The sequence below is a fragment of the Halichoeres trimaculatus genome, unplaced genomic scaffold, assembly GCF_033239565.1.
Source record: "Halichoeres trimaculatus isolate MK-OKI-2021-1 unplaced genomic scaffold, fHalTri1.1 fHalTri1_scaffold_13, whole genome shotgun sequence".
In the NCBI taxonomy this organism is placed as follows: Eukaryota; Metazoa; Chordata; class Actinopteri; order Labriformes; family Labridae; genus Halichoeres; species Halichoeres trimaculatus.
In genome coordinates this window covers 30,966,839-30,983,566 of record NW_027437191.1, presented here as the reverse complement: position 1 = coordinate 30,983,566, position 16,728 = coordinate 30,966,839, and the positions used below count along the sequence as shown (strand labels likewise).

General features: G+C 40.4%; 1 protein-coding gene across 2 annotated transcripts; it reads right to left on the bottom strand.

The window, feature by feature from the left end:
- Positions 1–831: 831 nt before the first annotated feature.
- tfap2b (transcription factor AP-2 beta) lies at positions 832–16,105 on the bottom strand. Of its 2 annotated transcripts, none has more exons than XM_074685892.1 (7): positions 16,034–16,105; positions 13,467–13,928; positions 12,039–12,093; positions 10,841–11,060; positions 10,350–10,468; positions 9,208–9,349; positions 832–2,688 (listed from the first exon to the last, which is right to left on the bottom strand). In XM_074685892.1, the coding sequence occupies exons 1-7, from the start codon at positions 16,079–16,081 to the stop codon at positions 2,397–2,399; spliced, it is 1,338 nt and encodes a 445-aa protein (XP_074541993.1). In that variant the 5' UTR covers positions 16,082–16,105; the 3' UTR covers positions 832–2,396. The 2 variants fall into 2 exon arrangements, with proteins under 2 accessions (XP_074541993.1, XP_074541994.1); XM_074685893.1 differs by lacking the exon at positions 16,034–16,105 and adding an exon at positions 14,211–14,658.
- Positions 16,106–16,728: the final 623 nt, after the last annotated feature.

Below are 16,728 nucleotides of genomic sequence, written 5' to 3'. Positions count from 1 at the left end.
GTCATTAGCACACCGGCGGTAGATCCCCACCGCAGAAGCGGGCCCGCGAGGCACGATTCTATTCCCCGTGCGCGCGTGCGAGAGAGGGAAGGCTCTCTGAGTGTAGGGCCTCACTGTCCGGAAAATAGAGCCAATTATCTCTCTGGAATAAGACCGTATCCATCATGGTGTGTGTGTGTGTGTGAGTGTGTGTGAGTGTGTGTTCTCATCTCAGAGGTTTTGCAATATATAGACGGAAGGAATACTGATATTTCAAACCTTAAAAATCTGTTAAAGCACATTTCTTTTCACATTTCAACCCTCTACTTTAAGATTTTTTCAACAATTTCAGACTTTTAAATCTTCTTGTACATAAAAGCTATTTAACTTGACTGTTGGGCAATTTTATTGCAAGAGGAAAACTTGAAACACACTCATGGATAATAGCTTTATAGGAGATTTTTTCACTTGTACCTCACTCTGAGGGTTCATATCTGTTTTGCTAGCCTGTTAGCATTGCTTTAGTTGTCGTTGATGTTATTATTAGCTGAAGCTTTTGGCTTTTTTTGTTAAAGCTAAAAAGAAAGAATGAAAAAGCAGCAAATTTCCCTGAATCCCTTACTTTACCAGCTTTTGCTTCTGAATATATCTATCAAACCCTTCATAGCCCAAGCGTTTTCCTCACAGGTGTTCATTAATATTTAATGAGTTAACTCAAGTTAAACACCCTCAGCTAATGAATACAATATTTTACATTTCAAATTGATTGAACTGAAAGTGACTCTGACCTCTGACCCTGACAGCAGGACTCTTTTCCCCGCAGGAGGAAAAAGGCTCAGGCGTGCACACCTCTCATAATAAAACACATGGTTTATTATCAATGTGATAGAAATGAAATCACTGGACAATTAGAAGCATGTCTACCCATCATCATCATCATCTTTATCATCAACATGACAACAGCTCTATAAGAACAGAAAAACACTGGATGAGTCCTGCCCTCCCCCCACCCGCTGGTCGAATCACAGATAAATAGGCCTACTCCTCCAAAAGTAGCTGGTGCACCTATTTACACAACCATCCATTTTAAATTAATATAAATAAATATTTACACACATAAATTAACATCCTCCAGCTGCGATTTTGTGACAAGTAACCAGACAAACCTGTTTTACAGATATAACACTCATCACCCAAAAGTCAAACCCACAATGCTTTTCTGTGTGAGGACCTTTGACTGCATAAATGATGGACGGCGTGCCTCTGATGCTGCAGTACAAAAGTGAAGCCAAAATTTATTGCTGTTTGGAGCCGGAGTAATGGCGTCCTGCTCTCTCATTAAAAAAAAAACACAAACTTGATGAACAAAAAAAGTTGCAAAAAAGACGCTTGGGGTGATGGACTGTGATTGGCTGCTGATGTCATCACTTGGAGGTTGGAAACTGCGACCTAAAACAAACATTTACTTCCTGTAAAACTGGCAAAGACTCCTCACATCAGCAAAATCAGCTTCTAACACGTAATTCATTGTCTTTTTAAACTCCACTAAGTTGTTGGAGGTGTAGCATGGTTAGCATTAGCCTCATAGAAGCTACAAAACCCTGACAGTTATCAAAGAGCGGCGCAGCTCTGACCCCCAAAACTGTGAATTAGTTTAGCCAATCGAAAGAGGAACAACATTTGTAATAGGAAGGGGCTAAATGTTGCTAACTGCTTAGCTTTTAACACTTCCTGTTTGAATCCTCTCCCAAGTTTATTCTCTATTTTTGACCTTAACGCTTCACTTTTCTATAAACACACAGAAAAGTTTCTCGTAAAGGGGTTTAAGCAACATTTTACGACTTTTGTTGGTGTTTGTTTTGTTTCCTCTCTACTCTAATAATCCGTTACAAATCATTTTGTCGATAGCCGTCGTCAGAATACAAACCAAACTTTTCAGAAGAAAACAAAACTTCGCCATACAACTTGGATTTTGGCTTAAAAGTTTTGCCCAAGTCTCATCTGTTAACTCTGACGAGGCAAGCTTTAAGATCTAAACTGCAGCCAGGCATTAGGATGTTTTGGCTTCACTTCTGTGCAGCGGTTCCGTCATCCATCTTTTACACAGTCTTGTGAGGACAAACACAAGCACACACTCACACAGGGCACTCTCACACACAACGTCATTTGCTGGCTGCTCACAGAGTCTCAGTTTCACAGGATGCAGGCAGGGGGAGCGAAATGGATGTAACACGGTAACCATGTCCTCAGGGGAATGAAAAGAACGTAACACAGATGAAAAATCCCTCTGTGCTCTCTGACACTGGCCCACGGGTGTCTTCCTCCTCCTCCTCCTCCTCGGCCCTGTGTGTGTGGCAGGTCAGTGGCAGTGGTGTAAAGCTAGAAGTATCGCTGTAACGCCTCTTCATCCCCCTGCTTCATTTCCTCTGCTTCTCGTCTTTGTCGCCGGCCTTGCTGCCGTTGTCGCCGTGCCTGTTGTTGGATGGGTTGTTGAGAAACATCTTGTCGAGTCCTTTGAGAGCCTCGGTGAGGTAGTTCTGGAGGGTGGTGAGTGCGGCGCAGATGGCGGGCGAGCCGAAGCCGTGCGTGATGAAGGAGAAGTGGGACAGGCAGCTCTGGATGCCGGGCTCCAGGATGGGGCTGGGCCGGGAGTTGCCCAGGGGAGTCCGGTCCTGGGCCAGCAGGTCTGTGAACTCCTTACACAGCTGTCTGCAGAGGAGGACACAAAAAGAGACGTGAAGAGGGAGCTCAGAAATTAGCAAATGAAAACATGAAACTTTGATCCACCGACAAAACAAAGTTCAACTATCTATCTTCAGGTTTAAACTTGGCTTACATTTCACCTCTGCTTTCAGGACTGCTTTTATCTATAAAGTAAAATGATAATATCCCAAAGAAGTATAATTTTTGTAGAATGACAGAAAGTTCAAGAGAAGTTTCTCTTTTTTATGATACTGTAATTATCTTATTTATCCAACCCCAGTGAATGTTAAAAGCAAAAGTGAAGATTCAGCATATTGACACCAAACCGTCTAAAAACCAACAATCCCAGTCCCTTTGCAGATAACGCAACAAGCAAAGTAAGTTTTCATAATATCAATAACTTAAAAAGCCCTCGTAAGCTGTATCAAAATCAGACTTTTTCAAAATCTAAATGCAAAGGATCTTTACTGAAATCAACGGTCAATTGTCAGATTATTTTGAAGCACTGGTAGGTGTATCTTATCTCCTGCTCAGATTCATCTGATTTATCTGACACAGGGCGGGGTTAAGTGCACTTAAGGCTTTCTATAGATAAAGACATGTCTACTACTGATGTTGATAGATCTAAATTTGGTGACTTCAGTGGATCATGGACTTGGTTTTTGCTCAAAAAATGTCAAAAGTTGTGACTATAACCTTTGCCAAGGTGGTTATGTCTTTGGGAGAGTTTGTGTGTTCAGCTGTGAACAACATAACTCAAAAAGTAACAAACTGATCTTGATGAAATTTTCAGAAAATGTTCAAAATGGGATAAGGAAGAAGTGATTTCATTTTGGAGGTGATCTGGGTCACTGTCTGGATCCAGGACTTGTTTAAAGGATTCTTTATCATTGTGAGATAGGGCTGTTTCACCATATGTGTATATAACTCCACCATAAATGGTCGGATTGCTTTGCAAAACAATACAAGACAAGGTCACCATAATTTCTGACATATGTTAAAGTACGATCCAGATCCTGGCAATATTCTGGATACTAAGATCCAGAATATGAAATATGTACAGGGTCATCATAATTTTCAACACTGTCAGGAAACAAATTATCGTACAAACCTGCAACTAACACCAAAATGTAGCAGACAGTGTTGCGTGACAATCACAATATGCTTGGCGAAGGTTTGCGCTCTCTGAGGGCTTTTCCAGTTGGAGGCCAGGAATCTATGAACCACATGAACTGGTATTTACAACTAGCAACCAGTTTGTTTAAGCTAACTGCTGAGCCTCAAGTATTGATACTCTGATTAGACAGAGGGATCAAACTTCTTTTACTTCTATTTTATGAAGCCAAAGGAAAAACTGAGACGTTGCAGTGAGAAGATGTCAGAGAAGCTGTATTACAGTCGAACAAAATTCACTTTCAACTACATCACATCTGTGCCAGTAATGGTACGATACTTAAAGGTATTACAAACACACTACAGGGGGTACATGGAAAGATTTAATAATTTATCTCCAACTCAGTAGTAGCCTACTTCAGACTTCACCATGCGTCATCTGATTGCTAATCCTCCTCCTTCTCATGTAGGAGTCACCTTTCTGCTCTCTTTGGGACAGAAGTTGCAGTATGACGATCTTTGCTCTCATTCTCTAAAGTCAACAGAGGAGTTTTCCTCCAGGTTTTGTTTAACAAACCTCAGATGACCAATGACAAAAAAAATCTGGTGTTTTGTTCCTGATTTTTTAAAGTTTAAAGTCTTTTCAAAGGGGACTTATTCAACATTTTGTGGTAAGCGTGGCAAGAGTCAGGTTTATTATTTTAAGTTTTTGTTTCTTTATATTAACTTTTTATTTTTAAGGCAACATATCTTTAATTTCTCTGCTTTAGGTTAAAAAGAAGAAAATGCCAGAGAATCAAATCTTCCAATTAAAGAGATAAAACAAGATGATTTTCATTGGATAATCAGTTGTGTTACGTTCTGCTTTTAGAGAATCATTAACACAAGATTAAAAAGGTTGGAAACCACTGCTCTAAAACTAAATAATCCACAAATAAACTAATATGTCATTGCTGCAGATGAGTCAATACAAAGTGTGGGCAAGATTAAATCCAGAGTAGACAACATAAGATACCTGGTAAAGAATTTTAATGGTGGGAAATCTTGGAGCAAGAATAAATCCACTTCCTGTATCAGTCTGTATGATATAATCTAACCCAGGGCAAAAAAAACCTGCAACCCTGAGAGTTTCTATCATACACCTTGCAGGGGTTTTATTTCTAATTATTCAAAGGCCTTTTTGTTTTTACTCTCACTATTTTTCCCAAAACTGTATTAGCTTTTGTTTCATGGAAGCAACATGATGCACCCAAACAAAATACAAACAAAACAATATAATACAAAGTAATCACAGTGATAATAAAAATAGAAGCAGTGCAAATTGCAAATTATGCGTATATATAATCAAATTAATGATAAATGGAATTCAAAAAGAAGTAAATGTGAGAAAATAAATAATGATGATAACAATAAAGAAAAACTAACAAATAAAAAATAAAAAAGGGGTAAAACACCAGCTCCTTTAGACGAAAAAAAGGGTCCCACCTCCTATGAAATTCCCTCAGGGAGCCTCTTACTAACTGTCTGACCCTCTCCAGCTTCGCAAAGTGAACAACGTCCTCTACCCACAACACATAGGAGGGAGCAATGTTAGGCGTCAGGCTAGAAGAGTAGCAAAAGCTACAAAAGTTGTTTCTCCTGAAGAAAGCCAGTGTCATAGCATTCGGTTTAACTATTCAAATCCATTTTCTTGTGTTTCCCAGAATGCATTTGGGGTACAAAAAGGGAAAAGTTGCATGAAGTTGATGCAATCATTGGCTACAGTACATCTATACCTGAGTGCCAGCTTTGAGGGAGAGCAGGAGTTTTCAATTTGAGAGTGTATAATCCCCCTAAAAATGCCCTCTGGCTGAAGTACGCTCTGGTACAGTGAAGCTGCTGTCTGTGGGTAAGTTTTAAGACTCTGGTCAGTTTTTCTTCTTCTTTTTTTTTTTTTGGTAAATTTGCTTTTAAGAAATGAAGCTTTTTGTTCAGTTTAGAGGCCTGGTTCTTAAAACGCATTTCTGTCCTCATTTACAGACCCCAAAGACACTTAATGTAACGTGGAAGTGTAACGTATTCACATCTGTTATTCAAGTAGAAGTATCAATAGTAGGGTTTAAAAAGACTTTAGTTTAAGCTGAAGTATCAATTCTACTTTTTATTTAAGTAAAAGTGTAAAATCACTGGTTTTAAAACTAATTAAAACATGGGTCCCCAAACTTTTTCCCATCAGGGCCAAACAACTTTTCCCTTCTCTGATGGGAAAAGTGTGACGATCGCAGAGGTGTCCAAACGTAAATATGTATTGCTTCCCAGAACCAAATATCATTAACCCTTTCTGGGATCTTGACAGGAAAAAAATTAGAAAATAAAGAATCATACTATTAATGAAATATATAACACTATTTATGAAATAAATGATAACTAAATAACCCTTTACAAGTTTTTCACAGAAAAAAAGACCATGAAATATTAACTTTCTTGTAGACTCCACTGTTTGCAGCTCTCTCTCGTTAACTTCACTGTGAAAACCAGAAAGCAAGCAGGCTAAGAAACACCTTTCAGCACAATACATTTCACGATCAGTATGGTTTTATAACAAGATTTTTTTTTCTTTAAGGGAGGGGTTTCAGAAGGGTGGAATAGAAAGTTACGTTCTATGCATGTGTAAGTCTCGATCATGTGACCTGACTGAAAAATTAAAATCACAATGCGCCTCTGGTATTGTTCAGGGGGCCAGGCAAAATGTGGAGGCTGGCCGAATCCGGCCCTCGGGCCATAGTTTGGGGACCACTGACTTAAAGTATAAAAGTAAAACTAATGTAAGGGACACAAATGACATTAAGGAACAAAGCTTGGGACTAGATCGCTTTGAGCTAATCGAGCTAGCCAAAATGTTTGATTCCTTTATTTAGACACTATCACAACACCTGCAGTGTTTCCCCCCATGTAATTTTATTTTCCACTTAGATCCTGACCAAAGCATTGGTGATTTAAGGTTACTGTGGATTATTTTCTGAATTATTATGTTTTTCCCTTGAAAGCCACCGTACTTAGTATGTGCTGTGTCTTGTTTTGCGCCCGCAGAGTGCGGCACTGGATCTTCTTCATGTTACATGACTATTATTCTGGCTCGTGCTCAGACAGTGTTATGTTTGATGACAATCAAATTCACTCTATCCAAATTGTTTTTTATTTTTTGTGTGTGTTTGTGTTTATTTTTGTGATGACAGGCTGGAATGAAAACAAGCCGAAATGAAACAGGAGTGACGAGGCTATTTTTAAAATGTAGGGAGTAGAAAGTACAGATATTTGTTGTTCTTTGTTACTTGACACCTCTGTTAGTAAATGATTCATAAAACAAGTAAAATGCAAAACATACTACTAAAACCCTAGTGTGTTATACCTTATAGTTAACTAATGACAGTGCATGATAATTGTACGTTGTGTGGCCTTCACATCCTACATTTTCTGCAGCTTCACTGCAGGTTTGAAATAAAAAATGCACAGTCTTCACCTCGCTGTCCTTGTTAAATTTCAGCAAATCATCCTCTGGTTTTAGGCCCACATTTTATATTCAGGAGACCTCTCTCTGTCTCCCAGATTTGCACATCTCTCCCACACACACACACACATTCACTCACACTCACACACACCCTGTCGGAGGCCTAAGGGCAGAGCTGCAGCAAATGAGTGACAGGCTGTGCGGGCCGAGCCCAGCTGGGGTTAGGGGAGTAGAGAGGAGAAGCCGCGTCCCCGGGCTACACTCGCGGCCCTCGCTGTTGTTTTCTGACGACTTGAAACACTTCACTGCTAAATAATGAATTTCTAACAGGCAGCACCGACACGCAGTATTGGAACAGGTTTGAATCTGAGCATCAAACATCCACCACCAAACACACCGTACATACTGAGTACATCAGGGTGCAAACACACACCCTGACACACACATACACACACAGATAGGCAGATGGTTTATGCAGTGCAGGCCAGCAGAAAGCACTATTTATGCAAGCTAAAAATACAAGCCTCCTGAAGGGCTCTTTGGTAGACGATGGGACGGCTTAGTGCAACCTTTCAGCCCAGGAAACTTAACATCAGGGGAAACAATGGACACAGAACAGGACTGCCAATTAAAGGTGGAAGTTTGGCTTTTTTAAGGTAAAATTAGCTTTTTAATCAAGATTTAGATCCAGCCTGGTTTCTCTGTATTTCTTGGTTGCCAATTCGTCAAGAAAATCATCATTCAGGTGAAAAAATGGACACTGAAAATGCAAAATCCATAGTGCTTCCTGTTTTTTTTTTTTAGATAAAAAGGCAAAAATCCTCCTTAATTCTTCATTTTGAACCCACACTACCTCCTCTCCCTATCCTTCTTTGAAGAAATCTCCATTTCTCGGTTGCTTCACCTAATCAGCCGATCCTTGATTCAATCCCACAGTTAAAGGCCCATAAAATGGATTAATAAAAGTTACTTTACGAGGAGTAAAATGTAAAATGGATCGCTTTTAGGGCCAGAAGCAGAGGTCAAACATACAGTAGCTACCTCATGTTTTATAATGTCTGTGAGCTGTGTAAGGCAACATAAGATTCATTCATACATGAGCTAAAGGTTATTCTGTGCAATGAACCGCCTGTAAAGATGCTAAGCTGTGCACTTGCATACAAAGTGATATTTCATTGCATGCATTTTACATCTTCTCCTGAGATATGAAAATAAAATCTAAAGCATGAGGTGAAATTAACACCCTGCGACTCCTTGACTGTCGAGTGAATTTTTACTCAATTTAAATTAATTTAACCCCCTAATATCTCTGTATATCTCACTGCAGGTCAGATCCATATCAAGTTTGATGCCTTTTATTTAAAAAAAAAAATCTCTCTCTTTTTATAAATGTCACAGCATGTTCACTATGTATTCTGGGTTTGATATAGAGAGGTGGATATGGGAGGTTTGAAGCCTGAGGGAGAGGCCCTGAGAGGGGCTGCAGAGGCTCCAGGAAAATGAGAGGAGTGTAATTTCACGATAATTTCTTCCATGAGAAATGTACTCACATTCAGAGGATGACTGCCTTTTTTAACCCATGTGTGTAACCATTTAGTATTTTTAAAAACTTGAATACTTGGAAGTTTTAACCCACCAAAAGAGGATATTTAGAACCATACGTTTCTATCTTGTTTTGTAAATTTGTATTTTAACTTCTACCGTCGTCTCTTGAGCGTTTGACTTCTTTTTTTTCCTTTTAAGGAGTCGAAATACTTAAATTTCTTCTTGCAACGATTCAACAACAGTTAGTTTTATGGTTTCATCTCATTCCACCTGTCTCCTCCTCGATATTAAACTGAAGCCGTGTATTGTATTTCCTCTCTGACAGACCTTATAGAGACAATGAACGAACAGGATCTAATCAAACGCTCCATCACACTCACTTTGTCGCCAGCAGCATGTTTTTCCGCGTGTGCAGCTCGTTGGGGTCCGAGTGCTGCCGGTTGAGGTACTCGCTAACGGCTTTGGTGGGGAACTCCGTCTCGCAGATGTAACCGAAATCCCGGGCCAGGTGGACTGCTTCACCTTAGGGGGAGAAAAAGAAGCGAAGTCAGAGTAAAAATCATATTTTTTAGGCGGAAAACAACAGAGTGATTAAAAAAAAGTCTCTCCAACATTTTTCAAACCATCGATACACGTCAGTTTAATGAGACGTTATGAATCCATCCGCTAGTATCCCTCCGCTGCCATCCTATCATTCGACGGAAAACGTCGTTATAAATTTATTTAGCTATCTTATTCAGTTATTGAGAAAGATAGACATTAATGAAATTTTAGTTTAACGTTGTTTTAAATCGTGTGAGGTCTCTTCTGAATATTTAACTGACAGCTCACAAGAAAGTAGTCCCCAAAATCTGCAGTGACCCATAACTAGCAAGTTATGCTAGCTGGATGAGACGTCACAAAATAAACACGACGTAATATTACATTAGCCGAATTTTTGAGGTAAACGACTTATTTGGTTTTATTAAACGTGTTTAGCTTTAATAATTTTACTGTTACAGGGTTATAACTGAGGGTAGGCTCAATTAGCAGTTATTATTTCCAAAAGTGGAACTATTTTATTACACCTCTTGTTGACTAGTGGAAAAGAGCTTCAGGACAAACAAAAAATAAAAAAAATAATTTCTTAAAAACTGAGCTTCAAACTTGATTACAAAAGCCTTTTTGGTTTTAAAATATGTAAACTCTATGTCATCTTTTTGAATTTTCTTTATTAGCAAAATCTTTTGCACTTTAATTCAAATGAGCAGATATTTAGAGTGTTAAACTGGGCTACAAATCTAGAAAATATAGCTAAAATACTTATTATAGCCTCATTCTTGAAACATATTAATTTTGCATCCTAAAGCTGTTGATAAAGACAAGCATAAGTCAGTAAGGTCATGACCTTTGGAGTTATGAAGATGAAAACTAAACATGGTCAGGTAATCCTTTGACATAGCAAAAAAAAAAAAAAAAAAAAGAAAAAAAAAAGGAAAGTTTTCTTCTGGATTTATGGAGGTTAAACTTTAAACTCAGTCACCTTCTACTAAAGATGTTAATAATGTGACGTTTGCAGCCTTGCGTCTTCCAGCAGGTAAATTCAGTCCAATTTTCTCCAGCTTTTCTCGCAGACACTTTCCTCCATTTTTGGACTTTGCTCTGCAGAAACAAAGAAATTGTTAAATATGACACTCATTTTTCAGAATAAAGCAAATTAATTTAGGAATGCTTTCATAATATTCAACAACTCCCTCTTACGGAGAGTTATATTTAGCCTAATAAATGACCAATATTCTCTCCAGAGTTTGGAAACTTTATTAACCAGAAGTCATCAGCCTGTGCTCCAATTTGTCTCCAGAGGTTTATTCAATGTTAAGTAGGATCTGAGCTTTAAATGGCGCAGATACTGAGCCTTTAAAGCTTAGACCTTAATTAAAACATCCCCTGCATATTTAACGAGCCACGGGCTTTCTTGTTAACACATCCACAGTTCTTCTTCAGCGTCAACATGTTCTCAGGCTGCAGTCGTACCTTCTCAACACGCCCCCCAACAGGGAGGCGTTGAGGCACTCGGGCGGGGACAGTCTCCTCTGCACCTCCCCTACGGTCACTTTGTACTTGGAGGTGGAGCTGAGCAGGGACAGGCGGCCCGGTACCGAGCAGAACACCTCGTTAATGTTGACTGTCACTCCACCGATCAGGCCGTCCTTCCCGAGCATCAGGGAGCCCATGTTCTTGGGAGGCATGGGGACTGAAAGAGACGAAATTAGCATTGGTGAAAATCATTTTTACATCTCAAAACGTCACTTTTCCTTCTGCTTTGTCAAACTTTATAAGTGTGTTGAGACCTCGCGCGCTCAGAGGGCGGCCCTGGCCTAATGAAGCCCCCACGCGCTGGGCATTTGCTGTTATTTAATGTCGCGCGACATTCTCATTACAATATTATCGATTGTTGATTGGCTCGCGCTCCTAAATCGCATTAACCACCTCCCTGTCTTTTCTCCACGGCCGGTTTAACTCCCACCAGCCAACACTGGATGCTCCTTCATCCTGCGCGTTAATGCTCGCACTAATGGCGTTAAAAAAATAAATAACAAGATGAAGCCAGCCAGCCTCGTGCATGCATGCGTAGGGGCCAGTGTGAGGGGGTTTTGATGGCTCCACGGGGGATAATACCGCAGATTAGCTCTAAACGAGCTCACGAGATCTCCGTGAGCGGTGCCATTTATTACATCAGCGGCTTAAATGCCCCGCGGGGAGCTCAGTCACTCAACATCCCGTAACTAAATCACCGCACATCATCAGAGCGGCAGCGTGGCAGCCTGTCAGCGACACACTGCCTGCCAGTCAATACCCCGGGATCGTTAACCCGTCTTTCAACTTCTCGACCTGGGCGCCCAAAAACACAATTAGCTGCCATATATGAGGCGATATGATGCTCTTCCTCCAGTTTAACCACAAGAAATACACAGATTTACCCTTTAATTTCATATGGTTGTAGTTCTACTTCCGGGAATAATCCAAATTTCCAAGCAAGGAGAAAAATAACTTATTTTGACGAACAGAAAAACTTAACTTTATCGACTTTTCTACACTTTTCCAACCTGATTTTTTTATTTGACAATATTATTTTAGATATTTTATAAAATTCAATCATTTTAAATATTTTCATTAAATGTATGAATAATTGAACGATGACAGATATACATAAAAATTAGTATGCTCCTACCTTTCTTTATGACTGACTGATCCAGGATGTTTGTTCCATTCGTGTCTTCAATTGTCTGTTAAAACATGATAAAAACAAAACATTTACAGTTTGCTTTAAGAATATCCACACTTAAAAAAAACACTTCATTTTAATACAACAAACTCCAACAAGACAAATAAATACTCCAGGATTTGCTCCTTGTTTCTGCAGCGCAAACAAATCTGCCTGATAATCACTCCAGTCTTTTATTGGTAATAATGTGGCTCATAGAGAAAAATCTGCTCTTGCAATTTCACAGCTTACATCCATCACTCTCATTCATCATCCTGCGAGATCAACTCCCTGCTAAACAGACCTGATGTCGCCATAATTGCTGCACGCTCGTGCAAAACAGAGAAAACAAAGAATTTGTTCAAACAAATTTCTGTGGGGTTAATAAATGCATGACACAAGACAAAGAGCCAGGAATGAGAATCTATTGTGGAGGTTAAATGGCAAACAATTCATGATGGAGGAGCCCTGAGGGGGGACGAGGAGGAGATGAAATCCTACACAGCTGAATTTAGTCCTCTCTTCACCCAGCCTGTGCTATAGCTTACTGCACCTTGCAATGATGCTCAAAAAAATCACATTTTTTGTGTTTTTTTTTTTAACTATTTGAACCACATATTAGCATAAATAAAACATCAGAAATAAAAAAGCTGTAAATAATAACACAAAATTTTAGAATAAAAAAAATCAAAATAAAAAATGTAGAAGTATTTCAGCATATTTAAAACTTTTTTATGGTGCGTAGTAACTATAAATGTAACCTGATTTATACATAGCTTATAAGTTGAATTTTGCATTATTTTTCCTCATTATTTTCCACATATCAGCATCTTCTCATCAAAGAAGAAATCTCAGGTCCCTGCAGACATTGAGTTTAGCTGTGGGCCATTTGTGTTCAGGCTACAGCAGCGTAGAGTCCAGCCCTAAGGGAATTGCTCTAAGTTCACTGACCTTTACTCTGAAGGACCGGAAACATGCCGAGACGACGAAGAGGACAACTGTCAACAATAACCAATCCGTTCCTTAGTTTTTATTTATTTATTCATTATATTTGATTTAATAAAAATGTAAAGAAAGCTGCATATTTGGTATGTTTGGTCATGTAGGGTCAATATTTCTGTAATCTGAGCAAAAGAAAGGGTCCTTAGTGTCAGTATGAGTATTTAAAATGAATATATTTTCACTGCAATAAACAAACCAATCAGGTAGTGAGAAACAAAATTAATATGCGACACCTTTTCTGTAAAAAAAAAAAAAAAAAACGGTTTTCCCACCAAAATAAGACAAAACACACAAAAAATTATTATTATTATTTTTATAATAATAATAATAATAATAATAATAATAATAATAATAATAATAATAATAATAATAATAATTTTGACTCTGACTTACCTGAACATCCTCCAAGCCGTGCAGCCCGTGCAGCAGTCCGTCCCCCATCCCGGGATCCAGTCCCGGATGAGCGGAGTGCAGCAGCACATCAGGCCGCCTCACACTCCCGTAGTCCCGCCGTGGGTCCAGCCCGGATAGCTGCGGCAGCGAAGCCCGGGGCTGAGCAAGCAAACCGGACCCCTCCATCCGATCTCCGGTCACATCCTGACGCTGCCGAGCCCCCCACGCGCCCTGCTGGCTCTGGTGCAGGGAGTTCAGGGAGTACGGGTCGCTGACGTGGGAGTACGGGTCCTGGCTCTGGTAGTGAGCGAGCGGCTGGTACGGTGGCGGGAAGTACGGAGGCTGGAAGTCCGAGGAGGGCGCGTGAGACAGCGGCGGGGCACTGGAGTAGGGTCCCGCGTGCGATACCGAGCCCAGCTGGGACAGGCGCGAGCTGTGGCTCGAGACACCGTCATGCCGGTCCTTGAAGAAGAAAGAAAAGAAGAAATTTAAAGCAGCTCGTTTCTGAATTAGAAACTGAGGAAGTTTAACGAAATTACACAAACTGGAGGCCTGAGTCCAGACGCGTTTGTTAGAGAACTTCGCCTCTGGTGATGTAGCCAAAGTAGCCAAACAGGCTCTTAATTTCCTGAATAAAATTACAGCCCGGAGGAAAAATATTACACTCGTATTCAGAATGTATCAGAACGACACTTCCGTGCAACATCCACCTCTTGTGAAATAGACTAGGGGAGGAAAACTCACCGCAGTGGAGTATGAATGAACCAACATCTGTAAACCGTCTGCTGCTGTCAGGAGCAGGCTCAGGGTGAAACAGCAGGGCAGTAAAGACCGTGTTAACCCGGGAAAACCAAACTCATTCCAAGTGAAAGCAGCTTGTTTGTATCTTGAGGCTCGGGTCGGTCTAAAGCTCCACAGAACCTTCCTCCCCCCGGAGCTGCCGCCTCTCTGACTGTGAGCACCGAGCGCCCGCCTCTACCCCCGGTACTCGCTGTAATTGTTATTCATGACTGAGACTTACAGGAATATTAATGTGCGCGAGGCAGGGGACTGGGCGACACATGGAGCGTGAAGCCTCTCGCGCAACCGTGAGTGACGTTTAAATTCCGTGGAGAGCCCAATCGAGGCGCGAGCAGCAGGAGATAGAAAGAGGAGTCTCTCACTGGCAGGAGAAAGCGAAACAGGGTGACAAGACCCGTGAGGAATTCCCTCCATCACAAAAAATACACACTTTGGGGTCTTTTTATGAGCGGAATCTGACACAGGGAGAGTACACTGCGCTGCCTTTGGAGACACCTCAGCGTGAAGAGACTCTGGCGCCATAAAAAGCAGTCAAAGTCAAGTTTGTGTGTAACAATACCACTGGGAAATACTTTAAGAGCTCTGGGTCAACAATGACACTTCAAGACCAGGGTTTAAAGACGTTTTCCCCAGATGCAAACAGTCGCGTGGAGCTGAAGAGATGCAATAAAAGGTTTTACGCACAACAAATCATCATGGACTGAAAAATAAAAGTCACATTTCTACAGATTTGTAGACATTTTACAACAAAATCAAAATAAAAGGTGTCTCATGTCTCATGTTGTGTCGCAGCTGTCTTTTATTAGCCGGCTAAACACACACGAGACACACAACAGGGCGCACGCGGGGCTCGTGTGAACGGTGTCACGAGTCAAAAGAAGCGATTAAACTTTATATTGTAGCCCTCTTTGCCCTCTTGCTTGACTTGTTTAACAACATCACACAGCCTCCCCTCCCTCGCGCCGTGGGAGAAAAGCCATGTGCGGCACGAGACAAGGGGCTTCCCACCGGGCTGAGCCGAGGGGCCTCGCGAGCTGCCCTTTTCTCTCCTCGTGTGCTTTGTGCTCGAGCCCATTCAGCGCGAGCCGGAGCAGGACTTCGCCCCTGCGCGCGCGGTGGTATTCCTCGCTTCCTTTCGCTCGTTTTGAAAATTATTGTTCTGGGATGAAAGCCAAACGATTTACATACTTCTGACACATGTCGACCTCTTCTGACCCAGCTCGGTTTTTTCTGTAAAGCTGATCTAAAACCAGATATTGATTCATCATTGTACGTATTTTTTCTCCACTATTGAAGATTTTTTTTAACTTAATCTTACATTTATTTTTGTGAGTTAAAACAAATCAAACCCTAAGTTTTATTTAAATTCAAACACAGATTTTCAAAATAAATGCATCATTAAAATATATTCCCAAAATGTTGTAAGGTAATGTGAAATCTGCTTTTAATTTAGTATCAAATTCAAAGTATTTATGATAATTTTAATTTATGTTCTATAAATAAATACACTTGTGATAAAATTAAAGATAGCAAATGAACAAAAATGGAAAACTGTGCCAAAAAATCTGTCCAAACGAAATAATCACCTGCTGGAATTTTCCCAAATTCACATAAACAATCATCTCATCATACAGTATCAGGCCTTAAAGCCTCCTGCACAAACATCCCACTTGCACCAATAAAAGTGAATTATTTCCCAAAAGTTTAACACCAGAAATAAAGGCAAAAGGTTGTTTAACACAGACACAGATGGACGGTAACGTTACCTCATAAATATCTTCATACTTGACATTCTCAACTAGTTTCCACAGCATGGTCGCTTCTCCGGTGTCGGTAAACCGAATGCAGCCAAGTGAAGAAGAGACGTCTCATCTCTCTCTCTCTTTCCCTCCTCTCTCTCTCTCTTTCACACTCACACACTCACACACACACACACACACACTTTCTCTCCCCGCCCTCTGTAGAGAGAGCCAGCCAAGCAGCCAGGCTTTGTGAATGGATGGGGAAACCCTGCAAAGGCTTCACTCTGTAAAGAGTCAGACTACAGGAACAGCAGGATCCCTCCATGTCTGAGCAATCTGAGCAGGGGGCAAATAAAAAAAAAAAAAAGCAAATAAAAAACAAAAAACAAAGAGGAGGATGCATATTTTATTTGTCTGTAGTTTTCAAAATAAAAATACAGCTGGTGAACTGGTGATACAGATGGACAACTCTGGATGGCACTGATTTCAAACATGGAGCAAGTTTTCTTACAATAAATAAATTTAATTGAATTAAATCAATCAAAGCACATTCGCTGACCTGGAAGTCTAACCTCACTGATATCTTTTCAATAATAATCTTCCCCAAACTGGACGTTTTTGTCTCCTTCAAAGGATGCTTGACACTTGCACTAGTTGGTCCAAACTCTTTCGAGGTTGTGTAGTTAGATCTGGATTTGTATGTGACTGGGAAGGCCACT

Bases quoted from the DNA above. Each gene is read 5' to 3' on its own strand.
- tfap2b (XM_074685892.1), bottom strand. From the start codon at position 16,081: ATGCTGTGGAAACTAGTTGAGAATGTCAAGTATGAAGATATTTATGAG. The intron at 11,061-12,038 runs GTAGGAGCATAC...CGTCTCTTTCAG, and splicing joins TCAGTCAGTCATAAAGAAAG to TCCCCATGCCTCCCAAGAAC. The intron at 9,350-10,349 runs GTGACTGAGTTT...TCTCCCCCTAAG, and splicing joins ATTAACATCTTTAGTAGAAG to GTGAAGCAGTCCACCTGGCC.